Source organism: Ananas comosus, linkage group 23 (genome assembly GCF_001540865.1).
Source record: "Ananas comosus cultivar F153 linkage group 23, ASM154086v1, whole genome shotgun sequence".
In the NCBI taxonomy this organism is placed as follows: Eukaryota; Viridiplantae; Streptophyta; class Magnoliopsida; order Poales; family Bromeliaceae; genus Ananas; species Ananas comosus.
This window is the reverse complement of record NC_033643.1, coordinates 3637293-3656756: the sequence shown is the minus strand read 5'-3', so window position 1 is coordinate 3656756 and position 19464 is coordinate 3637293. Positions and strand designations below refer to the sequence as shown.

Sequence of the window (19464 nt, the reverse complement as noted above, 5' to 3'; positions counted from 1 at the left end):
CCACCAAATTTTCTATTGTTAGATTTATCCCTTTGACAACTTTCATCCGTTAGATCATACTATTCAACCAATTACCACTCAACCTTAGGAAATCACTATCATGCTAATTGCATACCCCTTCATCCAAGGGCTGAAAACCTAATAGCATTAATGATCTGGTGCTATTAGAAGTATTCCAGTCTAATTCTATATATATATATATATAAAATAAAAAATCAATTCAGGTTTTGGTTTTGGTCGAGTACAATCAAAATTCATACCCAAATCCAAATCTATCCGGTGTTCGTTTTTTATATTCATATCCAAAATTATATCCATTTAGCACCAAATAAATCCACTCCATTAAGGTTCAGGTTCGGATAAAATTCGGATATCCAATCCCATTTAAATACCTATTAGGTTCCAAATAAAATTTTAGAAGGATCATTTAGCAAATTAGAAATTTTCTAGGATTATTGTTAAAAAAAATTCCCCTAAAACCCTCCTCTCTCTCTCTCTCTCACCTCCCTCCTCCAGTAGTCTCTTTTGGGGTTTCCTCTCTCTCTCTCTCTCTCTCTCTCTCTCTCTCTCTCCTTGGAGGGGTGGAGTGGCGATGGTGATGGGGATGGGGATGGGGATGGGGATGTGATGTGGTGCTACGAGTGCTTGGAGAGCCGAATCGGCGCCGACTTCTCCGGCGGCGCCGTCTTTCGCTACGGCGTCTCCGATTCGCCGCTCCCTCTCGCCTCCTCCGCCGTCGTCCAGGTTCTCTTCTTCCCTTTTCCCCTTTTTTTTTGTTGCAAAAATGTAATGAGAGTTCATAAGCTAAATTAATGGCTTCATCTAGGCCTCGTTTGATATCGATATCGTTGCCCTTTTTCTATTTTTTTTTTCTTTTCTGTAAAATAAAATTTCTATTGTTTCTAATCCTTGCAATCCTTACATCCAAAAAGCCAAAAACCTGATTTTTTTTTTTATTTTTAGCCTAATTTTAAAAAGAAATAAAGAACTGTAATTATACCAAATGAGGCCTAAATTTAAACATCTGCTTCATCTTCAGATGAGCGAACTTTCGAATTAGCTAGTCGTTTAATTACTGCAGTTTTATTCCCTAAAAATTAAGCAGGGCTAATCAGTTTGACTAAATTTGTGCAATTTCGAATCAAAAACAGAAAAAAACCAGAAATTAGGATTGTAAATCAAAAAAAAAAAGTTGGGCTATACTTGGAGAAGCCGCTACTATTCTGATGCTGGAAAATCAATTGTTTTTATTGTATTTTTAGTGGTAAATTTTAGGAGAAATTTTTGACGGTTATGCTAAGGTTTAATCACGCTACGGGTGTTTCGAATATTATATCTCACATTCTTAGCAATCACTGAACTTCATTAATATTCGGTAGCTGACACCAAACTCCTGTTTATAGTGGTTTGAATTACAAATCACTGGTTTTGATGGAGTTGCAAATTTGAATTCGTTAAATCACTGCTTGTTTGGAAACATTAGTGGCTGCGATTTGATTTGATTCCGATGATTTAGAATGATTTCAATAAGTGTAAGCATATACGATGAATCCAACATGTGTAAAAGATGGAATTCAAACTAATTCCATTCATTCCCGATCAAGAGAATACAACTCTAAATTCAATTCGCTTGAATTACCTGAATTTTCATATTAATTAAATTTTGTCTTGATTTGGTGCCGAATAGAGGGTAATTGGTCTATTAAACCTTGTTTTGGACGGTAAATAACATACATTATTAGTTGCCGCTAAGAGGAAATGATAGAAACATCACTCATTTGAGTCTGAACCAAGGGTTTAAGTGCCTATCGGCATGGACTGTATCTACCGTTTTCGTATTATGTCAACAAGATATCAGCACGATATAGCCCTTGTGTCGATGGCACAGCTCAAAATGTTTTTTTTTTAAAAATTAGTAAGTAATTTATTCAATAAAGTTCAAAAGATTCAAAAGATTTGATAAAGATACATAATAAGCAATTAGAATATTTTGTTGCTAAAGAAAATAAAAATTTCATACATTATGAGTTGGCATACATGTATTTTTTTTTTGTGATCCGCAAGTTTTCAACACGAACCCATGCTGCGGCACTTAAATCCTTGGTCGGAACATGTTGAGAATTGGAATTTTAATATCTCTAGGTGATGGGTAGATATATGTTGCGACACTATGAACTATTGAATTTGCAGTGTTCTACGCCATTCTCCTTTATACTCGGAAATTGAACTCGTAAACACCACAGTTAGTTTTTGCTTCGTTAGGTCTCTACAGTTAGTTAAATTTTGCCTAGATTTCGGTTTAAAATCTGGTTGTAATTTTTTCTTGTGGAATAAACCTCGTCAGGTAGTTCGTTTGTCTAGCCCTTTATGCTTGTACTTTTTTTCTTTAAATTTTCTTGGGTGGATATCATGTACTCCGTATCTTTGTTATATCTCTATTGTTACTTGTTCATAGTATATCCTTTTTTGGCTGCAGATCTATGTGAATGGGAGTGAGGGGAATGCTCCAAGGTATATATTAACTTTGTCATTTTTTTTTTTTTTTGATGTTTATGGCTTTGGTCCTATACTTCATCTGTTGCTTGTGGTATTATTTTGTAGCGAAGGGGTCTCTGATCAATTTGTGCTGGTGGGATTATCTGTTGATAAGTAAGTCATCTTTATGAATTTAATGTGTCAAAGAGTAATCTTATCTTTGGTATAATTCATGTGCAATGGACTTTATTATTCAGGCTCAATGTTATTTTCTTTCTCTTTGCAGTAAGAAGGAATGTTTTGAGAATGGTGTTGTGAAAGAATGCCACGGCACAGAAAACAACTCCTCCTTAGACCGAGGTCAATGTGAAAGAGAACTTGATGTTGGTAGTCCGAGCGATGGCACTCCATCTTCCTCGCAAACTATTTCCTCGTCTGGAAGAGTGAATCTAATTTATTTTGAACATGGAAATTCCTTGTCCAACTTTTGCAAACAATCACCATGTGTTAGGATGATCGCTGCATTAACCCCTGTTTCTCATGTTGGTGAAGCCTCAAGCATCACGATCAGAGAGATAGTTTCGAAATACTTATGTGGATCAACAGAAGACCATGTGATTTCATCCTTAAATATGCTCGCCGAACGGAAAGTGAGTGGGTGGCATGGTGTGAATTTCTTAAATTTAGTAGGATTTTCTTCATTTGATGGCACTTCTACTACTGATATTGTGAGACATCCCAATATCTGCCCTGTTTTAGGTGTTCTGGAAACACCAGATTATTGCTATCTATTGCATCCGAAGGCTCCTTATACTCTGGAAAATATCCTTCACTACAGTCCCAAGGCTTTTCAGTCAGATTGGCACGTTAGATTTTTTATCTACCAGATAATTTCTGCTTTGGGTTATCTTCATGGTTTAGGTGTTTCTCATGGCAATATAAGCCCTTCCACCATACTTTTAACCAATTTTCTTTGGCCTTGGCTGAGTGTTAGTGACATGCGCCTTTTAAAAAGTAACTCAAGATTGAAAGATTCTAATTGTCCTTCCTCAAGCTCAGGCTGTTTAAGAGAAGACTGTCCTTGCCGAACTATATATTCAGAATCTAAGTTGTCAATGTCTGTAGACTTTCATTCTAATTTTAAGAGATGGTGGGAGGGTGAATTAAGCAATTATGATTACCTTCTTGTGTTAAACAAGTTAGCTGGTAGAAGGTGGGGCGACCATACATTCCACACTGTAATGCCTTGGGTTATAGACTTTACTGTGAAACCCGATGAACGTTCGGATTTGGGGTGGAGAGACCTCACGAAAAGCAAATGGCGATTGGCAAAAGGCGACGAACAATTGGACTTCACTTATTCAACATCTGAAGTTCCCCACCATGTTTCTGACGAATGCTTGTCTGAATTAGCAGTATGCAGCTATAAAGCAAGAAGGCTACCTTTAGCAATTTTGAAATCAGCTGTTAGATCTGTGTATGAGCCTAATGAGTACCCCTCAAGCATGCAGAGACTTTATCAGTGGACCCCAGACGAGTGCATCCCGGAATTTTATAGTGATCCTCGAATTTTCATTTCTCGCCATTCTGAGATGATCAATCTCGCTGTTCCATCATGGGCTTCAAATCCAGAAGAGTTTATTTTGCTGCATCGAGAAGCGTTAGAAAGTGAACGTGTCTCACGACAACTTCATCATTGGATTGACATAACATTTGGGTATAAGCTTTCCGGCCTGGCTTCTGTAGAAGCCAAGAACGTGATGTTGCCCGTGAGTGATCCATTGAGGCCAAAGTCTATTGGCCGTCGACAGCTTTTTACAAAAGCTCATCCGATGCGCCGTGGTATCACTCCTCACTCCAGTTATTGCACTAATAAAAAATCATGTATTAAGTGCCAAAAACAAGCAAATAATATAAACATAAATGGAAACATGGTTTCAGCTACCAGTAACAATCATCTTTCACAGACTCATTATTTGGAAGATTTAGAAGCAGCAATGGTATTTTCTGAACATGCGCGCCATTTAAATCCAATCTACAATTACCGTGAAGATATTATTGAGAATTGTTCTTCACTTGATAATCCACAAAGCATGCATTCAGGGATGGAGATTTTAGAACAGCCCAACAGTGCTTTACCGCTTCCACCTGAATTCGATTTTGCCTCCTTTGTTGAAAACTTTGAAGCGGATGATACCACCTATATGGGATTTCAAGAATTGTTGCACTGGAGACAAAAATCATCTACTTTGGGGGTGCATTCTGAAAATTGCGCTGATGATATATTTTCTATTGGATGCATATTGGCCGAGCTCTATATCCAGAGGCCGCTTTTTGATCCTGTCTCACTAGCTGCATACAAAGAAAGCGACATATTACCAGGAGCTCTGCAAGAATTGTCTTCTCCTGTTGCACTTCTTGTTGAAGCATGTATCCAAGGAGAATGGAATAGGTATTTGTAGTGGCACTAATAAGGTTCTTTGAAATTTAGTGATTTTCATGTTGCCCCCTTTAAAAATATCGCGATTTTTATGTTGTCCCCCGTTATCCTTTAAATTATTATGAAATTCATCCATAGATGGTGTAATAGGGAGGATAAAATGATGAAAATGCTCCCCAAACCACCACCACCACCACCACCACCTCCTGATATTTCACTAGGTAATATGTAGCTTTGAAGAGCGCGGTTGATTGGAATTGCGATATTTTTAGGCATTTTACTACAACTTAGCCAATAAACTAAGATTTTGGAACAATAGTAAGATAAACAATCTCATGTGGCTGAGCTCTTCCACTTAAACTGTAATTTCTTGTGATGGAATTTGAAGATTGAAACAAACAAAAATTAATGTATGACTGATCATAATGCGACTTTCTAGACTATCCAAAATCATGGTTTTCCTTCTAATGTACTCCACTTTCCTCTCCTGTTTGTGATCTTATTTTCTGTCTTCTTTGTGATTGTTCGACTTTGTCAGGAGGCCATCTGCAAAATACCTTTTGGAGTCGCAATACTTTCCTCCGTCAGTTCGATCGGCATACATGTTTCTCGCTCCACTTCAACTCTCGTCTAAATCCAAGTATCGTCTTCAGTATGCTGCTAAGCTCGCTAGTGAAGGAGCTTTGAAATTAATGGGATCGTTTGCCGCTGAAATGTGCGCCCCTTACTGCTTACCTCTTGTAAAATCACCTCTCTCCGATGCTGAATCTGAGTCAGCTCTGTGTCTTCTGAGAGAATTTTTAAAGTGTTTGAAGAACCAAGCAGCAAAAGAATTGATCTTGCCCATCATTCAGAAGATCTTACAGGCCGGTTGAGAAAAAAAATCAGTAGGAAAAATCTCATGTAGTTTTCTTTTTCTTTTTTTATGTCTTATTCATCGGTCTCTAGAACATTATTAATAATTTAAATCTTAATTTTGACAAATTGTGTGCAATGGTTTTTGTTACAGGCATCGGAATATTCACATCTGAAGGTCTCTATCCTCCAAGATTCCTTTGTTAGGGATTTATGGAAGAAATTGGGCAAACCAACATATCTTGAGAAGGTTCATCCTTTAGTCATTTCAAATTTAAACAATTCGCCTAACAAGATAGCTGCTTCTGCTGCTGCTGTTGTTCTGATTGGCTCAAGTGAAGAGCTTGGCATTCCCATTACAGTTCATCAGGCAAGTTTTAAGCACCTTCTTGATAATAGTTCTTCTCACATGTGCCATTAGAAAATGTGAGTTGGAGATTTTATATATGTAAATCTGAAAAAGAAATCATATATTCACGTGTATTCCCCTGTCGAATATGAATTTGCCTATATACCACTCAAAAGTGCAGTTTCTTACAAAAGTATTATCATCTGAAGTTGGGAATCATCCAATTCATGGGGATAGTGGCGATAAGAATCTACAAGGATATATGTAAATAAAAAACTGCAAGGATACACACACACACACACACACACACACACACACACACACACAGATTTAGGCTGGAATGCTTTTAAAAGTATCAAGTCATTGGTGCTCGTAGGTTTTCTGCCTTTGGATGAGGGGATGTGCGATTAGGATAATAGTGGTCTTATTGGGTTGAATGGGTGGTTGGTTGAATAGCATGATCTAACGGATGGAAATGATAAAGGGGTAAATCTAATGGTGGCAAACTTGGTACCACCAAGTGCTTGGTGCTATTAGAAGCACCCCAGCCGGACTCTCTCTCTCTCTCTCTCTCTCTCTCTCTCTCTCTCTCTCTCTATATATATATATATATATATATATATATAGAGTCCAGCTACTACACTATTGATAGTACCAATCTCTTGGTGCCATCAAGTTTTTTGTCGTTAGATCTACCCTATGATCATTTCCATCCGTTAGATTATACTATTTAGCCAATCACCCACTCAACCCCAGGGGACCACTATCATCCTAACTGGGAACCACTATAATCCTAACCGCACATCCTTTTATCCAACAGCCAAAAACTCGATAGCACTAAGCAGTTGGTACTATCGATAGTATAGTAGCATAATTCTCTCTCTCTCTCTCTATATATATATATAGAGAGAGAGAGAGAGAGAGAGTTGAGCTAGAATACTCTCAAAAGCACCAAGGGGGTGGTGCTTTTGAGTTTTTAGCCATTGGATGGAGAGATGTAGGGTCGAGATGATGGTGGTAGGTGGTGGTGGTGGAATAGTGTTTGATTCAAAGGTTATTAGTAATCAAGGAGTAGATCCAAGGGCTAGAAACTCAAAAGCACCAAGGAGTTGGTGCTTTTGAGAGTATTCTAGCTCAATTATATATATATATATATATATATAGAGCTAGGCTGGTATACTATCGTTAGCACGGAGGCCTCCGTGCTACCAAGTTGTTTTCAATGCTGCGGCTTCCAAATCGACGATCGGCTCCGTTAAACTTAATCTACATTATTGAAAGTATTTGGAATCTAAATTTCATAATTTTTCGGCATCATTTACCTATCAAATGAGTAGTCTAAAAATGAACGGCTGAAAATAAAAATCTCATAAAAAATGATGATAAAAGACTTGAATTTAAGATCAGAGGTACTGATATTACTCTAAATAGTGAAAAGAATTTTTTATAAAAATTTCATCGGATTTGGATTGGTTTACACCGTTAAATTCACAAACGCATCAAATCTACCATTAAAATTGTCAATTTTGAGACCTTTTGATCACTAGCCAAATGATGTCGAAAAATTATGAAATTTAGTTTCTAAATACTTTTAATAGCGTAGATCAAGTCTAACGGAGCCGATCGTCGATTTGGAAGCTGTATCATTGTAAACAACTTGGTAGCACGGAGACCTCCGTGCTACCGATAGTATACCAGCCTAGCTCTCTCTCTCTCTCTCTCTCTCTCTCTCTCTATATATATATATATATATATATATTGGATATTCATTCCTATTAACACCAAAATTATTTTTCAGACAATCTTGCCACTAATCCATTCTTTTGGCAAAGGCCTTTGCGCTGACGGAATTGATGCTCTGATTAGAATAGGTAATCCAGTTCTCTATCTTTTTTCAAAAATTTTCTTTGTTTTGTCGCGATAATATTAAATCAATTACTAATTGATGGATCTCTTTGATAAATAGGTGCTCTTCTTGGAGAAAAATTTATCGTCAAACAACTTCTACCTTTATTAAGGAATGTTGTTCTCTCCTGTATCGAAGCGTCGCAGATGAATAAACCTGAGCCTCAGCAAAGCTGGAATTCGTTAACTTTAATCGACTGTTTTTCCGCTTTGGCTGGTCTGGTTTCTGCCCTTCCTGTGATGGTGGTTCTTAAAGAGCTAGTTCAGGTTGGTTTTCCTCATCCCCAGTTAATTTGGTTGATTTGATTCTCATTACATGTGCTGTTAATATGTTATTCTCTTGCAACTTTTACAGGATCAAATTTGCCTGCATGTTAAGGTTCTCTTGCAATCTCAGTTCGATCTTCGTGTGACGCAGGTATTGCTTTCGCTTCTTTCCCAAGCGTTTGATTTTTAATAGCGGATTTTACATGCATCATCACATATCTAACTTTGAATTTTTGTATATACACTTAAAAAGTGCAGCTTCCTACAAAATACCCTTATTTGAAATTGGGAGTTATTTAATTCTCGACAGGATGTTTGTTTTCATCATAAAACGCTTTGTATGTAAAGGCATTTTTTGTTGAGTAGATTGCAAAGGGTTCATATGAAAACGCATGAATATATACTTTATTGTATATTTTTATAAAGGGATAATTGCCTATATACCCCTCATATGTTTGAAAATATCTGATTTACCCCTACTTTTTTTTTTCTTTCCAAAATACCCTTCATATGTTCCACTGTTATTGCAAAATACCCCCGCAGTTATCTCCTGTTTAGTTAACTTTGGTTAAACGTAAGTTAAACATCTACCACAATTAAAAAAAATTAAAATGCCAATTTTGCCCTTAAGGGCAAATAAAAAATATTGATGACGGTAGAGGGGTATATTGGAAAAGACCAAAAGGCAAAATACTTTTTGTGCCCCCGACTTTAAGGGCAAATAAGAAAGTCAGTGATGGTGGAAGGGTATATTTGAAAGGGCAAAATAGTAATTTTACAGAGTTAACAGAGTTAATTAACAGATTTTAACTCTAGGGGTATATTAGAAATAGGTTGGAACGTAAAGAGGGTATTTTCAATATTAGCCTTCTAAGAGGGGTAAATCGGAAAATCGGAAACTTTTCAGGGGTATATAAGCAATTGTCCCTTTTATAATATATGCAAATATCTGAACACAATAAACCTATTAGTGTCACAAAAGGCACCTTACGTATCTGTTTATCCTGTTGTCTTCTATGATGGCCAGGTTGCTGCGATTGCGCTTGTCGGTCTTTGTCAAAGGATTGGACCAGAATACACTTCTATGTATATTTTGCCAAATCTGAAAGAGCTTTTTGCTGAACTAGCTTTTTCTCAAATAACCTTTGGACCAACTCCCTCTGGGAGAAGCTTGAAAATCTCCAAATTGAAATTAGACGACGATGTTAAGATTGAATCCAGAATGGACCTCGTGTAGGTGCAATTTGCTAAAATTTTCCTGCACAATATCTTTGAGACATACATAGTTGGGATGATTCTGCTTTCTTTTTCTTTTTTTTTCCTTTCTTTTTGTAGGTTACTTCTGTATCCTTTCCTGGCATCACTTCTGGGCATAGAGAAGATCCGGCAATGCTGTTCTACATGGTTTCTTTTGGAGCAAATGCTTCAAAAATGTTATAATTGGAAGGTAAACATGTTTTGTTTTAATTAAAAGTTCAGTTCTGTGCCCCTGCAGAACCTGCAAATTCATATATACCCTTTAGAAACTTACTGTTTTATGAATAGTAGACCATCCTACTAACAAAAATTCCCTCTTTCAAACTTTCTCTAATATGAAAACAAATTCCTTCATGAAATAGACTGAATCCCCAACTCAAGTTTTTTGGTATGTGTGAAAATTCAGATTTACGGGGGCGTGTATGTAAATTGATGATTGTGCAGGGCCATATAAGAGTGCATCGGTTGTGATGTGAAGCATAGTTCTGTTTGCTTATTTCAATAAATAATATTAGTTGTTTACATGTTTCATAAGCTTATTTGCCTGACCTTTTTCTGCTGCTTTTTATAGTGGGAATCTTTTGGTGAGACTTCTAAAAGTGGCGAATCATCAAAGTCTCAAAGGCTTCAGGTTGTTACATATTCTTCAGCTGAACACAATCCAGCTAAACTGTTGCTTAATGGGGTTGGATGGTCCATACCGCAATCTCAAGGAGTTAAAGGTGGTATGACTATAACAGACTCCACAAAGGAAAATGATCTCGAACAATTGACACTTGCCACTAATTTATTGGCCCCAAATTTCGAAAACCACGAACCTTGGTTTTGGTTTCCGAGCTGTGATTCTAGTTGGGATGGCCCTGACTTTCTTGGACGGAGTGGTGGGCTGAAAGATGAAATTCCTTGGAAGATAAAAGCATCTGTGCTTCACTCTGCCCGGGCTCACCCTGGTGCGCTTAGATCGATAGTTGTTTGCGATGATGAGTGCACGGTTTTTACTGGTGGAGTTGGTCCTGGGTTCAAAGGGAGTATTCAAAGGTGGGAGTTGCCTAAGATGAACTGCATATCTGGTTATTATGGACATGACGAGGTGAGTTGGCCCTTTGCCTTTTCCTCTGATGATATAATTCAGGCTTTCAAATGGTTATTATGCGCATGATGAGGTTTTATATATATATATATATATATATATATATATATATATATATATATATATATATATATTTTCCCCACACACTATCATGTTCTTTTATAGGTTGTTAATGCTATATGCCTACTTTCGACGACTGGAAGAATAGCCTCTTGTGATGGTACAATTCATGTATGGAGTGCACAAACTGGGAAGCTTATAGCAGCCTATGCAGAGTCCTCGACAAACTCTCCACATCAAACCATAGCAAAGATGAATGCAGACCAGACAAATATGCTTACTCCGAGCGCTTTATCTGGTGGAATTTTGTCTAATGCATTCAGTGGTAGTTTGTATACCTGCATGCATTACCTTGAATCTGATGAAAAGCTGGTAGCTGGCGTAGGAAATGGTTCACTCAGGTGATTCAATACTCTTTTAAATGTTGTTTCTACATGTTGCAATTTTTTTAATTTCTAGTTGATTTTCTTAAAATGGTCTTAGATTACATATTGTGTTAAATTAATGTTTAGCGCTTCTTTGCAAACTATACTATGGATTTTAGCTCCATAATGACAAGCTGTTCAAATTAGTCCTGATGATAAATAGGATTAGCGATTTGAAGATGCACTTGTTGGCTCATTTGGTAATTTCTTCCTGGCCAAATTTGTTGTGATTTTTCCATTTTGTGGCTGACGCTACCAAATTTCTATTTCTAGAGTATACTGCAATTTATTGGGGTCATTCAATTTGATTCGCTGTTATCTTCCAATTCTGGAATATTTTCTGACTTATCCATTCATTATAAGCCATTGAAAATTCGTGTTGTTTATTCTACTGTGCTTACATTACATCTTTTGTGTTTATGATTATGACTAATAACTAAAACTTATTATGCAGAAAATGGCCTTGGACATATAACCTACTGTTTTGTTTGCCATCGATCGTACACCACTCATACTCCAATTAGTGTTAGGTTTATGGTTAACTGTTAAATAAATAAATATGCTCTTATGTGGATATTCCTCATGTTGGAGTTGCGATCTTCAATGAATTTGTTCTTTCAATTATATGAAACAACCATTGTTCTCCTAAAGCTTAAGCAGCCACAGAATAGTACTTTTAATATTTATATTCAGCACTCCTTACATTTGTGCTCGTGACTTTTTGATAGGTCCGAGACGTGAGCTTGAATTAAATGGGACGAAATGTAATAACGTTAGGAGTCTGGCGAGACGAACTCAAGACCTCCCACTTTAATACAATGCTAAATTATATGAAACAACCGTTATTCTCTAAAAGCTTAAGCTGTCAGAGAACGGTGTTTTTAATATTTATATTCAACAATTGTAACTTCTAATGGGTGCAGTCTTAGCTGTTGCTATTGTTGCTACTGGGGCATTCGCCTATCTATCCTTGTGAACTTGAATATTATGTATTTACATCCCTATATAGCTGATAATGGCTATCTTAGAGGTCATCTATTGTCATCAGTCAACATAGGGGGATAAACGTATTGATCTTTAAAACTAAGGATAAATATGCTTAATGTCAACTTTTTAAGAGAAGATAAACACACAATTTTACTCTTTTCCATGAGTCAAAATTTTGAAGTCCTAACTAAGAGTTTTGCTATTATGCAGGCTCATTGATGTTGTTCGGGACCAGAAGCTGCATTTGTGGAGGACTGACTCATCTGAGCATTCGTTTTCATCTCTTGTATCTGCTATCTGCTCTTGTGGGTCCAAAAAGTTAGGGTTAGAGGGTTCTCTGGCTTCATCATCCTGGATAGCGGCAGGACTGAGCTCAGGCCAATGTAGATTGCTCGACATGAGGAGTGGGAATGTTATTGCACTTTGGCGAGCCCATGACGGCTATATTACAAAGGTATGTTGCCAGAATTTATCTTATTTGGTCATATGTCTTGACCATTATGCAAAAAAAAAAAGAAAAAAAGAAAAGGAAAAAACAAGACAGGAAGAGAATCTTCTTTTTTAGTTTCGCAACTGTCATTCACTTCTTTCATTTGTGCAAAACGGACCAAAATGCCCCTGGCTGAAATATCTGATGCATATATTCATGAAAACGGCTACAACGGGTATTTCAGTCAGAAAGGAAGATTGCGGTCCTACATTTACGAGTGCAAGAAAACTGGATCAAAGCTGCACAATTTGAAAAATCAAGGATTCTTCTTTTTTTTTGGGTGGGGGGTTTGAAAGTTCCCTTGTGGATACTCGTCGAAGTTCATATTGCTTTTCTCCTGACAAACAACAATTTTTTGTGCGCAGTTGGCTGCTCCAGAGGATCATTTGCTGGTGTCCAGTTCACTTGACAAAACTCTGCGAGTGTGGGACCTAAGAAGGTATAGTTTTGCTATGATCATCTGGAAATTCCTACATATTTGTCTTCAAATGGATTACGCTTATTTCTTTCTATCTATTAAAGTGTGAGGTAGAACTTCCTCAGCCTCGTGAAACATACTCTTGTCTTAATCTTGTTATAATAATCAAATTTCAAACTAACCTAATTTTTTGGTTGCATTATGTATAATTAACAACTTCCTTGCGAAGTTCTGGGTGCCTATTAGCGCAACAAACTGCAATTCATTATCATGTTTATATATTTGGTTTAGAAGAATGTGTAATATAAGCGGAAAGAGGAAATACTTGTACTTTTTATTGCACTTATATTCATATGTGGCAGGAACGTAGCAACCCCGTCAAATGTTTATCGAGGCCATTCTGATGGCATCTCGAGCTTCTCCGTGTGGGGCCAGGACGTGATTTCTGTTTCCAGAAACAAGATCGCGTTGACTTCCCTCGCCAGATCAACAGATGAAGTATGTAAATTCTCTTTATTTTTTTTTTGTCGAAATTACAAGAACCACTCCTCCACTTTCATACTCACCTCGATTGCCCCCCTTATATTTTTCAGTTGCTTCAATTTCTACCCTGCACTGTACTTTGGTTTGTCCAAAAACTTAGGATGATTATTGAATTTTCAAGTGGAAAGTATGTGGAAATGAATTGGCGGATGATTATCATTTAAGTTATCTAATTTCTTAGCTCTACGAGTGTCGCTTATCAATCAACGAGCTAACCTGAGTGACCTTAGATTTTAACATCCATCTCTCCTCTCACCCTTTCAACATCTGCTCTTTCTAATTCTGGGATTTGTTCATTACCTTGCCAGATTGGCGGGGAGCAGCGGCTTATACCTCGGAAACTTTATTCTGCTGATAAGGGGATGAGGAATCTGTCGATTCTGTCGACCGTCAGCGTGCTTCCTTTCTCGCGATTGCTTCTTGTCGGAACTGAAGATGGTTATCTTAAAATCTGCTGCTAGCTCTTTTCAAATTTTTATGATATTCTACCTTCTTTTTTCATGGAAATTTGTTGTATATGGGATGTAAAAGGTGCTGTGTGAAACTATCTTGTGGCACTGGTGTATTTTAAAGCAAGTAGAGAAGGTAAAACTGCCGGAGTATCAACAATTTGTTCAAATTTTCGTCTTTTAATTTTTGTTTCTCTTCATCATTTCGTGATTAGTTAGCCGGTCATTCGAGAGACTCGAAATTCAAATGCCATCTTATGAGTGCATCTATGTATCTTCTCATTCCTTGAATTCGATTATGCTTTCGAAATATAGAATATGAGTTTTTTTTTTTTTTTTTTTTTTTTTTTTTTTTCTTATGGTTGAGAAAAATAGAATATGCTTTGAGTATTTCTTTGTTTTTTTCTTTCTGGTGATGCAGAAAAATTTGCATCTTTATGTCTTTATAGTATGATTTTTCTGGTTAATTATTTAATCTTGCTTCTAAAGTTTGGCCTATATCCTCTTAAATTGTTTTAAGCAAACTCGTTCTTTCATAATACAGAGTTGTTGTTTAATCTTAACAATTCACTTTGACACCACTTGATGAAAAGATAAATGATGTTAAAAAAAAAAGGAATTCGTAAAATTTGATTTCTAGATATTTTCAATATGATAGATCATGTTGTTGGTTTAGAGGTTCCATGTGGAATTCGACTTGGAAACACAAAGCACTTTGTTCTTATGAAAGCACTCCTAATCTATGCCTAGTTATCTTTTAAATATCTGAAGATTATATAACATCAAAATATCATTCTCCACTAACTTTTTAAGTTCTTTTAAGGATAAATAATTGTTTCACATTATTTTATATGGTATCAGTACATAAGGTTTTATTTATTTTTTTCCATATTTATTTAAATTCATATTTACAACTTACAAACATATCTCAAAGCTCAGACAGAAGAGAGAGTGTTAAATATATAATACTGAAATATCATTTTCTAGCGGCTTAAGCTGTTTTAAAAACAAACAGTTGATCCCAAACAATTTATCCTATCTCATAGAACTTGAAATCCAATGATTCTCTCATCTTTGTACATATTAAATGCTAGCCTTAATGACCATCACTTGTAATCCTTCAGATGAAACCTACTCACATACACACACGACACAAATTCCTCTACTACAGAACAATGACACTCTGCACTGCATTAATCTCCCACTGCAATGCCAGAAACCCACAAGAAAATTGCATTTAGAGCTTCACTTCTTGTGGTAGCTGAAAACTCATGCAGAGAAATTTAAACATGCATTAATATTCCCAGATAGCCATGTACTGATAATCTGCATCTTCCTTTCATAGTGTATCATCACCTCTCCCCAATTAAGTCCACTTATTAATTAGTAGCATATATATATATATATATATATAGAGTCCGGCTACTATACTATCTATAGTACGGGAGCTCCCGTACTATAGTGTTGTTTTCGATCTTCGGGCGTTCAAATCAACGATCCACACCGTTAAAACTGATCTAGGGTATTTAAAGTTCTTAGAAATAAAATTTTATATTTTTTCGACATAGTTTACTTTATGATCAAAACATTTCAAAATTGACAATTTTCAATGGCTATTATGACGAGTTTGGAGTTTAACGGTGTAGAAGAATCTAAATTTCTTCAAATTTTGATAGAAAATACTTTGAACTATATAGATTAAGGTTAACATTCTTGATCTTGAATTTAAAAGCCCTATGCTCAAATTTTAAAGAGTATTCAATTCCCACCGTCCATTTTGATATAATTTATTTACTAAGTAAACGACATCGAAAAAAACTAAAATTTTATTCCTAAGAACTTCATATACCCTAGATCATATTTAACGGTGTGGATTGTTGATTTGAACGCTCTAAGATCGAAAACAACACTATAGTACGGAAGCTTCCGTACTATAGATAGTATAGTAGCCTAATTCTATATATATATATATATTACTATAAATATATATATAATATTATATGAGTCCGGCTACTATACTATCGATGCACCAAGCGTTTGGTGTTATTAGTTTTTGCTGTTAGATTTAACGGTTTGACTATTTTATACCTGTTAGATTATACTATTAAATCAATAACTCACTCAAACTTAGAGGGGCCATATCATCCTACCGTACGTTTTTTCATCTAAGGGTCGAAAATCTAATAGCACCAACACCTTGGTACTATTGTAGTATTTCCGCTAGTTCTATATATATATATATAGGAGTAGAGAGAGAGAGAGAGGCTGAGCTCTATGCTTTCGAATACGGAGGCCTCGTACTTGTAGTTGTTTTCCGATGATGGGACTTCCAATTCGGCGATCGGTTCCGTTAAATATGATTCTACACTATTGGAACTATCTAGGAACCAAATTTCATAATTTTTTGACTTTGTTTGCCTGATTGAACGAGTAGCTTAAAATAAACGGCTGAAAAATAAAAATCTCATAAAAAACAGCGATAAAAGACTCAAATTTCAAATCGGAGTATTGTTCTTGCCTCCTGTGCTAAGTAGAATTTTCTATTAAAGTTTCATGTAATTTGGATATTCTACACGTTGAACTTAAAAGTGCCACATCGGCCGTTCATAATAATCAATTTTGAGACCTTTGATTCGCTTGGTAAATGAAGTCGAAAAATTATAAAATTTGGTTTCTAGATAGTTTCAGTAGCGTAGATTATGCCTTAACGGAGCGATCGTCGAATCGGGATGTCTATCATCGAAACCACTTACAAGCACGGAGGCCCTCCGTACTTTCAAAAGCACGGAAGACATACTCTCTTCTCTCTCTCTCTCTCTCTTATATATATATATATATATCTTTTGGTAGATATAATGGATATAGGAAGTAGTAAAAAATTAACTCATGATATGGTATCTTGAATATACAACAGCTAGTCTGAAAACATAATGTGCAAAAATCAATCAAAGGGACCAGAAATGGGCCCTTGCCAACTAGGGGTGGCAATTTAGCTCACTGTTCGCAAGCCAGCTCGCTGTTCGGCTCGAAATGAACTCGAGATCTGCCGCTCATTTAGTAAACGAGCTGACACGAGCTGGATTTTTCAGCTGTTTATAAACGAGCCGAACACGAGTTAGGAGTCAGTCGCTCGTGTTCGCCTCGATAAAGCTCGAATAATTTATTTTAATATTTATTATAAAATAAATACAAAAATTTATTTAATTTATATTTTTATATATAATAAATAATCTATATATAATATATATATTTTTATTATTTAATTTTTAACAAAATAAAAATATAAATGCGAGCTTAATTATAAAAAGACTCATTTATATGTAAAATTTCAACTATCACATTAAAGTCTAATGGATAAGATTTTATAAATTTATTTTTTATATATATTTAATCTAATCTTCTTTAATTTATTGTTCGTTCGAGCCGACCCCAGCTCACTCGTGTTCGGCTCGTTTACACCCCTACTTCCAACCCAGAGTAGGCAATCTAGCTAGGACTATTTTGGAGCTTCTACTGAAGTATTATTTATAGAGATGAAATTGTTATTAAAGAACATATTGGTTGAGTCTGATTAAGTCTATCATGTAAATACCGATCATGTTAATCAAACTTACTACAATAATTATAAGTTTAGATGTTATTTCAATATCACTATCATTCCAATAAAACTGTCTACTGACTGTTCTTAGCGTAAGTGATAAAAGAATTTGATGGTTGATATCCAAGGTTTCGAATATCATCATCATTTCAGTAAAACCGCCTAATGACTGTCCTTAGCGCAAGTAATAAAAGAATTTGATGGTTGATATCCGAGGTCCCGAATTTGAAGCCTAACTTCTTTATATTTGCAGTTAAGATCATTTTGTTAAAAAAGAAACGAAACAAATAGTATTCTATCTTTCTCTCTTTCTCTCAAAAAATAAAAAAAAAGAACTTTTTGTTGCACCTAAAAGTATGATCATCTAAAACTAGAGCTTCTGTTTTTACAAACTAATAACTCGCAAATATCTTAACGTCTGCTTCCGAAATAGAGAAGTTGTTCTGCTTTTAGAAACTAATAACTCGTAAACATCTTAACGTCTACTTCCGAAGTAGAGAAGTTGTCCGGCTATTACCAAGCTAGGCACTTATTAAATGCTTTTACTACACCTCCAATGTGGTGAGGGGAAATAATTAAATGGTTTCTCTTAAAGAGACCAACCAACTAGCTAGCCACCTCTTCCTCCAACTATAAATATCCATAGTAGATGCACCAAAACCTCACCACCCATGCAATCAAAAAAGAAAAAGAAAAAGAAAAAGAAAAAGAAAAAACCATAGTAGTGTGCACCCCTTCCATAAGTTTGTAGCAACAAACATGGACAAGTTCACTAAGATGTGCCTAATCCTTTCTCTCCTCCTCACTTCCATTGTTGTTCCTCTTGTTGAAGCAAGAACCCTAGCCCAAACCAAACCCAACAACAGCAACAACAACAGTTCCTACCACCCGCAGAACTTCTTCGGCTTCGGCGGAATGGTCGGCCTCCTCCCGTTTCCACGGTTCCCGGGCATCGGATTTTTACCTGTGATCCCTGCTGGGGAAGCAAAAAAAAGCGGTGTTAAGAAACCATGAAATATAACTTAGGGTGTTACTTGTGAGCTAAGCTTATATTATAGCTAGGTATAATATATATATATTGCCTATGTACTTCTGAAGAGTTTCTGAGTTTCATATTTACCCGTTTCAAATATACCCCTCAAAAGCTGGGGAAGAGTATATAGGCAATTTATTGCTCTTTTATTTAGATGTTTGTAGGTTGACTTTGTTAGGGTGTTTTAGCTAGACATAGTCAATGTCTAGCTTTCATGTTTAACTATCACTGTTAATGTTATTAGTTAGTCCCGTTTTATGCAAGTTATGTATTTGTATTTGTGTGACATGCATGTGAATATATGCTAGTGATTCCTAGCTATCAGTTGAGTGCATGCAATATATAGTAGGTGGTCTCTCTCTCTCTCTCTCTCTCTCTCTCTCTCTCTCTCTCTCTCTATATATATATATATATATATATATATATATATATATATATATATATATGTTTATATGAAATAATGTAAAGTTATTCATGTGAGGACCGGAGATTTTTAACACATCCAAGACGGAGGCTTAATTAGGTGGGAGAAAATTGAATAACCCGAGGAACCTAACATGACTCGAACTCAAAACGTTCTATTCTGATACCACGTTAAATTATAGCATCTATGTGTCTGACCTAATATCTTCGAAATATGCACACAGTACGATTTGTGTGTTGGTGAAAAACTCAAAGTTTTTCCCAACGTTGTGCAGTGTCACGTGACAGTTTTTTCTACGCACACTATGATTTTTTAATTTGTCTTGTATTTCAAAGAATCAATATAAATATTTTTAATTGGTAAGTTACGCAGCGCGCTTCTTTAAACAAAGATCTAAGT

General features: G+C 35.9%; 1 protein-coding gene across 2 annotated transcripts; it reads left to right on the top strand.

The window, feature by feature from the left end:
* LOC109727935 (protein GFS12) lies at positions 596 to 14322 on the top strand. 2 transcript variants are annotated; one of them, XM_020258165.1, is made up of 17 exons: positions 596 to 744; positions 2477 to 2511; positions 2602 to 2649; positions 2762 to 4927; positions 5454 to 5781; positions 5925 to 6140; positions 7918 to 7990; positions 8086 to 8291; positions 8380 to 8442; positions 9319 to 9524; positions 9627 to 9738; positions 10120 to 10638; positions 10804 to 11099; positions 12321 to 12564; positions 12966 to 13039; positions 13381 to 13516; positions 13870 to 14322. In XM_020258165.1, exons 1-17 carry the CDS (start codon positions 628 to 630, stop codon positions 14020 to 14022), a joined length of 4992 nt encoding a protein of 1663 aa, XP_020113754.1. In that variant the 5' UTR covers positions 596 to 627; the 3' UTR covers positions 14023 to 14322. The 2 variants fall into 2 exon arrangements, with proteins under 2 accessions (XP_020113754.1, XP_020113755.1); XM_020258166.1 differs by lacking the exons at positions 596 to 744; positions 2477 to 2511; positions 2602 to 2649 and having other exon boundaries at positions 2923 to 3125; positions 3235 to 4927.